At 46.6% G+C, this 9017-nt stretch overlaps 1 protein-coding gene across 1 annotated transcript; it reads left to right on the forward strand.

Moving 5' to 3' along the window:
* The first annotated feature begins 5469 nt into the window (after positions 1-5469).
* Positions 5470-8365, forward strand: LOC142602629 (uncharacterized). The gene is made up of 2 exons (XM_075758662.1): positions 5470-5922; positions 6023-8365. Exons 1-2 carry the CDS (start codon positions 5587-5589, stop codon positions 6962-6964), a joined length of 1278 nt encoding a protein of 425 aa, XP_075614777.1. The 5' UTR covers positions 5470-5586; the 3' UTR covers positions 6965-8365.
* The last annotated feature ends 652 nt before the right edge of the window (positions 8366-9017 follow it).

Consider the following 9017-nt stretch of genomic DNA (forward strand, 5'->3'; position numbering starts at 1 on the left):
GAAAAATGAATGGTGTTGGGTACTCTCAGGCTACCATTTAATAAAAGACATAGAATTTGCAAATGTTTTGACTTCAGTTTTACCTGGGGTCTTATTTTCTTTAAAAGTTAAGGGCAGTCTTCTCTTTGAAGGGGATGACAGTTTCTTTCAAGGTTCTCATGGGACTCAAAAACTCACCAGTAGGCAGTGTAATGACAGTACAAGTAAGGAATCATTTTCAGGTTCAGACAGATGACCATTACAACTCAGAAATTATATCCTGGAGTTTGAGAGATAGTTCTATGAGAACGCCAACTCAGTGATGTTCAAAAAAGCAAAACAAACATTAGGCATTACTAAGAAAGCAATGGAAAAAAATAATTATTATCACCATAATAATTCTTAAAACACCATGATTCATTTACATCTTAAATAGGGAGTCATTCTAGTCTTTCTATCTCAAGAAGAACACAGTAGAATTGGACCAAATTCTGAAAAGGGCAAAAAAGGCATGGAGCAGTTACCATAGGGTGAGTAACTGTGGACCAGCTACGGTGAATACAATGGGATTCTTCAGTGTGGAAAAGAGGTGGCTGAAAGGGGAAAGTGATGGGGGTCAATGAAATAATGGGCAGCATGAACCGCTGGAACCAGCGGAGGTCATTTCACATTCTTGTGTGGGAGGCAGTGAGCCTCAAGTGATTCTAGCAGGCAACATGTTAAGAACAAATAAAAATAAGTGCTATTTCATCTAACACATAGTTACGCTGTGAAAGTCCTAGTCAGAGGATGTTTTGGAAGCTAAAACTTTACATAGGTTCAAAAAAAGACTGAATACATTCACAAAATAGAAGCATATTGTGTTTTCTGTATACTTAGAAACTCTCATCCACCTCAGGAAGTCTCTAGGCTGAAAATATACTGGGTAAAAGTACCAGTACGTCACTAACTGAGCTGGCTATAGATACCTACATTTCCTAGACAGTATCCATTTTTGGCCATTGCTGAAGAGTTAAATATCAGGCTAGACAGACATTCGGTCTTAGCAGGTATGGCCTTTTCTTTACAGTTACCCCAGATTTCATATACTTACAATCAGTGCCATGAATTATTTCAGCGGTTAAATGTAAGTAAATAATAAGTGTAAGATTATTCAACTGGCCTAATGTCTCTTTTGCCTTGAAATCTACTGGTTTAATGGGAAACTGAGTCAGAGCAAGACTTAATGGTTTGTGTTATTTTCAGCAATGTTGTTTTCCTCCACCATCGGGTGTTAGAAACAACATTCATTTCAAGTAGGAAAAAAGGCTAGAGCAATGCTTTGGCACAAGGAAGGGATTTACTGTAAGGGAAAGCTCAGTGGTGTGGGTGACAGCTCTCAAAACCCAGTTCCGGACTGGGAAATGAATGTTCTTAGAAAGCAAGGGTTATCATAAGTTTTGCCCTCTTTTTGCTCAAGGTGAAAATGTGCCTCCACCCTGCTTGCCCTGATACATCAGGGAAGTGTGCATGTCTAGCCATTGAATTATTTTCAAAACAAGACAGGCTGCTTTAAGTGCTCCTTTCCCTGAAGAGTGGGTGAAACCACAACCATCACTTGGCTGCTCGTGTTCTTTGGAGGGTTCCTGGGCGCATCTGGCTATGACAGGGCTGTGCATAGGGAGAAGTCTTTGTGGAGGAGAATCCATGTTGTTTTGCCGAATTCCACAGTTTTACATTTGAACATGAAATCTCTTTGCAATTCTCCAGGGTTGCTTTGTAGCATTTTTATTTCAGTGATGTAATAGCTGCCTTTTACTGCCAAGCCCATAATTAAAGCAGTGTTGACTGGTAAGTAATGGGCTGCAAAAAGTGTACCAAAAGATAATTAAAGGTGCACTCCTGATAAGCAGGGCATGAGCATCCTTTTTATGAGGTGTTAATGTCTGAAGACCAACTAGTGAAATTGATCTTGCCTCCTTCAGGATGAAAGTTCTACGTAAACATCAATAGCATTGTACTGCCCTAGAAAAGGTTTGATGTAGGGATTTCTAGAAGGCTGTGCTTGTCCTAAGACTCCCCAAGCAGGCGCCTGGTGACAGAGCCTGTGCTGCACTGGATAATTCGGCATCCCATTCATGCTAGCATGATTTTGGGGTCACCTTTGCTTCTCCTAACACTAGGGCTGCTCTGGAGGGAGAGAGGAGAGGAGCTCCCCATGCCATGGTCTGGACTAGGATAGATGCAAACCTTTTTTCAGAGCCATTTTAAAGAGCACTGTGGCTAGTCTCTGTCTAATAACTGTGTAGCCTCTCCTAAATATCATTTACATGCACATGCTCTCCCTCGTCATCGTGTCCTCCCCCCCCCCCCCCCCCATTTTCAGCATATTCTACGTGTGACTTGTATTCCTCTATGGATGCACTTATACCACAACTCTGGCATAAAGGGGCATTGGCAGAAGACACAGCGGATTTCCGCATTTGGAACCTACTGAAATCTATAGCAAAATTCCGTGGATTTAGGTGGGAGCCTGAAGACAGTCTATGAACTGAAGAGATGCTGATTTTGTTAAGCATGTCAGGTTTTGTATTCCTGCTTCTTTCCCCACACTCTTCCCGTTACCCTCTTTCAATTCAGTTGACATCTGTTTTTATAGTGCTTTGTGAAACGAACCAAAAACACAGGGAAGAAAAAAAATACTATTATTTCCCCTGATACAGTTCAGAAAAGAGATGGGGGAGCTCACAAACAGTTGTTTTGATTATGACTGACATGCAACAGCATGATGATGCCAAGGAAACACGAGCAGCAAGGGCTGGTCAGTGTTGTTGCCTGGATTAGGGTATGGTCAAACTAACTGTAGCAGAAATTAGCTCTTACACTAGGGCAAGTCCATACGTCTCCGCAGAAGAGGGGGAAGAGGAGGGGGAAGCAAAGATTGCCATCTTCTTTCCTGGAATCTCACTTCAAAACTGGCAATCTAAGTCTCTATCAATTAGCATTGCAAAGAAAATCTCTGAAAATGAAGGGTGTAAAGAGGCTGCCTGGCAGAGTGCCTGAAACAATAACTCCGGGAAGTGTGAACTGCTCTCTCCATAGCCAGAGGATGTTAACAAAAGCCTGGTCTATTTGACCTCCCTAGTAGTGATGGACAGTCACTATTAGCAAGTAGTGCAAGTTGGTGCAAGCCTCCACTGACTCCTCCTTATCTCTTCTGCACTGGCTGTGGCTACAAGGTGTATATGTGTGTGTAGGAGGGGGGGTGGTTTCCCTCTCCTTTTGAGCTCAGTATTGCAGGCTGCCTGCAGGGTCAGCTTTGTGTTGTAGTTATTCCTATGAGATGATGTTTTCTGCCATGAAAATTGGAAATCCAGAAAGAAAAATGACAGCATTTGTTCCCCGTGCCCAGGCTGAATGAGTAAGCTCTCTTTGTACCCTATAAGTATCCTTGGTATCCTTGATCCAGTTTATTATGCGCCCCATGGACAGTTGTACTGGAATTGTAGGGAGATGGAAAGGTCATATGCAATTCCATACTTTCTTATGCCAGTTTAAATTGGGGCTCCCCAACTCTCTTTTACCCTCTGCTCCTGTGCACCCCCATCCTATGTTGGTGCTTGAACTAACCTCGCCAAAAACTAACCTGGCCAAACCCCAAAGTGATCAGTTTTTTGGAAGGAGCAGCTCTGTGAGTTGGCTCATTTGCTAGTCAAGCGCGCACTGAAGGTGGCAAGCCCAGGACTGTGTGCGAAGCTATATGGGGGCTTAAAGGCAGGTAGAATTGTACCCTGCGTGCTTAGAACAAGAAGGAATAGCTGAAGCTGGATTTGCTATAGACAAGACTGTCAATAAAACTATGCCACCAAGCTTTATATGTCTGTTTATTTTGTCCGAGCCTTCATCCACCCTTCTCTACGTATGTATCTGAATATTAAAAGTGAACTAAAATTGAAGGACTAGCAGCACACCTTGACTGTAGTTAGAACTGGTGAACCACTTGCCACCTGGCTGCTTTTTTACCTTTTCCCACAGGAAAATTCTTGCTTAAATACAGATTTCGTTTACATGGACTGGAAAAACTCCAAACTATCCTGGAGCTCCGGGGGAGAAAAGAAATCTTGTGGGATGCATCTGTGCTATGACAGTCCAGGCTTATGGGAATGCTACGATAGAAGGAAGGGAAGGAGTACTGAAAAATTGCTTCAAGCTATCGTCTACATGCTGCTGTCATCCCTCTGAAATTTTCACTGCCTTCATGTGTTTCCGCTTGAAAACATTATTTAGGTCAAGTGGTTTCTGAGGGCATTTACCTTGCCTTATGGACAGAGTTGCTAAAGGAATCCAGTCTCTGGACTGCCAGACTCACAGGGGCTGACTGTTGCCCCTGTCTGGAAGGACATTCATTTTTGTTGCGAACCACTGTGGTGGTGTGTGTAATGTTAAAACCTTCGCCCAGCTCAACCCAAAAGTGGCTGTGTTGATGGTGGACGCACTGGTCCCTGCAGAGTGCAAATAGTGTGTAACATCTTGCAGATTTTGTCCCCGTACCCTTTAGCTTCAGAGCAAGCTGGAGCAGGTCCCAAGTCTGAAAAATGAATGGGGACATGTTGAGATGAAAAACACATGAAGTAATGATGCCGTTGTTCTTGAACACCTTCAATGATACCCATTAATGATGGCCTCATTTGACAAATTATTACATTGACTAATTGATTTGCTGCTGTTCTAATCCTGTTCTAACATCTAATCCTTTTCAGCATTGCAACTGTTGCTCCCTGTGAGCCCTTCTGTCACTCTTGGCTCTCTTAAATAATATTTTTGGCCTCTCTTTTGGATTAATATGTTGGTCATGATTTCACCTTGGGCTGAAAGCACAGACCTTGCTTGTTCTGTACATGACTTGGATGCGTAGAGCTGTCTGGAGGAAAAAAAGCAGCCATAGGAAGGAAAAGGTTGTACTGAGCTCTTCAGCACACGCTCGGGAGGGAGACTGCTCTTTCTCGCCAGGTGACCACAGAGTGTGCTGGGGAAGGCTTTGTCCTTTACCGTCAATGGTGGGGTTTGATGCAATGTCTAGTAAAGGCACCAGCGTTTTATTTACTGCAGCTAAGTTAATGAGAAATGTCCCACGGATGGGAACAGGAGTGGGGTAACACAATGGGGAAGACAAGGACCCGTCACCCGGGTGCACCAAGAGCTGGGATGGTTTCCCTTCAGGAGAAGGGCGGTGTGGACACCTCCCCGCATCCGGGGGAGTCCCGGGCCTGCGGTGCAGAGAAGGGGAGCCTTCTCAGAGGGCCAAACTGAAGGTGAAAGATAACTTCATTAAATTATCCACCCTCCATTTGAATTAAAGAAAGGTGGATGGGTTGGTGGCGGCGGCGGGGGCTTCGCTGGGAGACGCTTTGGCTCCTTCAATGGGGTGAGACATCATTATGTGTATTTTGGTGATGGGATGACAATGGAGGTGTGGGAGACAGCTCTGAGTCACCCTCGGAGGCCCGGCGGCCCCGGCCCCATTGGCGGGGCCGGCCCGGGCGGGTGGGGGTCGCTAACGGCCGGGGCGGAGGCCTCATAAGGCGAGGAGCGGCCTGTGCCGCCCCACCGTCCGCAGACCTCGGCCGTATGGAGCTCGCCAGCCTCCCCCCGAGCCCCGGCCCCGATGGTAAGCCTCCCCGGGGTGCGGCGGGGGCCGGGGAGGGCAGGGCGGGTTGGCGGCGGTGGGCTGGAGGAGCCCGGCTCGGTGCGGCACTCGCTGACTCCCCTCTCCCCGCAGGCGAGGCCCGGACGCGCCCCGCTGTCCGCAGCGCGGGGCGAGAGGGCGGCCGGCGGAAGCGGACCACCTTCAGCAAGGCCCAGCTGGAGCTGCTGGTCCGCGCCTTCGAGAAGGAGCCCTACCCCGGCATCGCTCTGCGGGAGCAGCTCTCTGGCCTCATCGATATCCCCGAGTCCAGGATCCAGGTGAGAGGGGCGGGCGGGCGGCAGGGCGGCTTCCCCCGGTCGGGCCGGGCCGGGCCGAGCCGAGGCGGGGGCGGTCGCTCAGTCTCTGGTGGCCTCGCAGGTCTGGTTTCAGAACAGGAGGGCCCGGCAGCTGAACCACAGGAAGAGCGAAGCCGCCGCCTACCCCAAGCCGGCCTGTGGCAAGCAAAAGCCGACCCGCTGCGGCGGCGGCTGCCAGGAGAAGTCCCGGACGACGCAGGGTCTTGGGCCAGACCGGAGCTTCCTCCATCTGCAGCCTGGCCTACCGGGAGGGAACCAGGGTTTCCCCGGTCAGCCGTCGCCCTACTCCGGGCAGCTGTACTCGAGGCTCGATACTCACTTCAGGAGCTTGGATAACGCTTCTGGACCCCCAGGTCAGACCCCAGCTCACTTTGGTTTGGACTGCGTGGGAAAAGGGGTCCCACTCGGTGTGGGAAGCGTGGGGAGTCCCCCCAAGCTCTCGCTCCCTGTGCAGCAGGCGCAGGAATATCCATACCTGAAGAAATCTTTCTCTGAAAGCTACTACTCTGATGCACATGTTTTCCAGTCTTGTATAGAAGATCACCAGTACCTGGCAGCTAAAGAGAACATGTATAGGAAGCCTGTCTTAAACTACTTAAATGCTAACCAGGGCCTGGGGAATGAGAACTATTTGTATATCAAGTCCAACACTTCTCCCTTTGGGAAGGGCTCCACTTTTAATTATGGTGAAGGGGAATCTAAGCTTGAGCTTGAGCAGATGAGGCACAGTCCACCTCTGGCTGCAGCTAGTCACGGTAGTCCTCCTTTGGTACTTCCAAAAAACGAAGGGGAGTATCAAGGGACACATGCTGCTCCAGCCCCATCGTATGGGCAGCAGCTGCTGGAGACAGTAAATGACTATGACCCTCTTTGGCTGGGTGTGAGAAATGAAATTTTGGGAGCTGGGTTAGATCCACTGTTTGAGCAAAATGGGGAGCAAGGTGGGCCAAAAAGTTACCTTTTTGGTGGCCAGACTTCAACCTGTCATTTGGGTCACACATGAAACTGTGACGGTGGGTCTGCTTGCTTGATAAAAAATTAATGCAATTTTTTTTGTTCCATTGGCAGTGTTGTCCAAAGTGGCTTAAGGCTTTGCAGGTCTAAGTGTGGAGTGCTTGCTCTGAGGGGAAGGAAGATAAGCAAAGTTAGCAAGGGGTACAGGAGAATAACCTGCTGAATGTGTGCTGCCTCCCTACCCTGTCCTACGGGAACTGTCACCAAGCTGCTCACAGTATTCCTGCATGCGTTTGGTTATTGGCAGCCTCAAGTTAACTTGCATGTGCAGGCTGATCTTCACAAATGTGTCAGTACTGAAGATTTAGTCCATGTTCAGTCTGTGCTGGATTAATTCAGCCAGGAGGCTTGGGACTACGGCACTGGTTTTGTGCCCCCACCACATTGGGTTTTGTTTCTATTCTGCTCAGAATTCTCTTTCTTTAACTTAAGAAATCTGTAGAAAACAGACTTATTTATAGCTTTTAGTGGAGAAAGCATTAATGCGAGAGGGGTACAAGCACGGGAAAAGCAGCCTTGGTGGTGGCAGGGGATGGCTCACTGGGTGTGTCTGTGTTTTAGGTGTGTTCCTGATAGACAACACTGCTGGTCTTTTCGTATAGTGTTTTCATTGAAAAATGACCACATGTGTAGCCTTTTAAAAGGCAATATTTTTGTGATTTCCTTTTGTATGGTATTTTTTAAATTCTTTTTTTTTCTTCCCAAATTGTAGTTTTCTATTTGCCAAAAGAAGGTTTTCTACTTGGGTGATAATGAACTTTTAGAACTGCACTCACAGAAAAATATAATTGTATTCCATCTTTGCACTTCGCACATTGAGCCTGTCTTTAGACTTCAAGATCCATGGCCGGTCTGGAAGATCACTGTAATCATGGAAGTGTTCTTCATGTGTATCTCTGGAGAGCTGCCATGGTTGTGTATTAAAGCAGTATCGAGCCTAGAATGTTGAAAACTATAAATGAATATCCTTTTTTGTGTTTAAAATGTGGCTCTGGAATATTTTAAATACTCCTAGATTTTAATACATGTTATTAACTTAATTACTTTGTTTATAGAACAAAACAAATATAATAAAAATGAAACTTAAACACAGACTGTTATTTTATTAATAAAGTTGGTATCTCTGTGAAGAACCCGTCTATTAAGCTGTGTACACAAAAAGTCCAGAAAATTAGTCCTGACTTTTGGTGGTGATTTTGAGCTGTGGCTGTGAAGTCAGTTGTCTTGACCTGAAGAACTGGAACACACTCACGTATTACAGAAGAACTGTAGCTTCAGACAATAGCTGCAAGGCACTTGGAACACAAAAAGTTGTATCTGAGAGCTAAGTACAAGGTGATGATTGTATTTATGATTGTATATGTGACTCCTTTAATAAACTTTTAAAAAACTCTCCTGAAAGACTTATTTCTCTATTTACATATACCTTCTCCCTCATAAGCCCTACTTAATGAGAAGTGAGACTTGTTCTCAGATACAGAACAAGAATAATAACTTAACCTATGAAAAAGACAAGAATGGTATTCAAAAGACTGTAGCAAAACAGCTTTACTTCATAAAAAGTGAGTTGAAGAGGAAAAAGGACATTTGAAAGAATAAGCATGCCCTACTGAACCAACAACGATGTGGGCTGTTGGCTCCTCCCTGGAGTCGGTGGCCCCCTGTCAGGCAGCACCTGGTCTTCCCATGGTATCTCCCCTGCTGATGGCAATGTAGGGCAAGGGCACCCCGACCTCATAGGGGTCTGGGGGAAATAACGAGGGTCGCTGTTACACATTTTCTGAAGTGAGCCAGGTCTCTGCAGTGCGTCCAGCTGTTTGCCTTTCTCCCTCCCTTGCCACCCAGTTCTGCCAGAGCTCAGAAGGCCGCATCGAGGCAGCTGTGCTAGGCATTTGGTATTGAGCTGTCCCTCCTGGCTGCTCTAATGATAGCAGGCATTATAACCCCTTCATCTGCTCTGGGGAACATGCTCCCCTTATTGGCAAACCCACATTTCCAATGCTGAAGTGGAATACACTCTGAATGCTTCTTGTGAGCAAGTC

This window comes from Balearica regulorum, chromosome 7 (assembly GCF_011004875.1).
Source record: "Balearica regulorum gibbericeps isolate bBalReg1 chromosome 7, bBalReg1.pri, whole genome shotgun sequence".
NCBI lineage: Eukaryota > Metazoa > Chordata > Aves > Gruiformes > Gruidae > Balearica > Balearica regulorum.

What these genes read in the sequence shown, in the direction of transcription:
- LOC142602629 (XM_075758662.1), top strand. Translation starts at nt 5,587, where the DNA reads ATGGAGCTCGCCAGCCTCCCCCCGAGCCCCGGCCCCGATGGTAAGCCT. An exon ending in TCCCCGAGTCCAGGATCCAG is followed by an intron (nt 5,923 to 6,022) that starts GTGAGAGGGGCG and finishes GTGGCCTCGCAG; the next exon opens with GTCTGGTTTCAGAACAGGAG.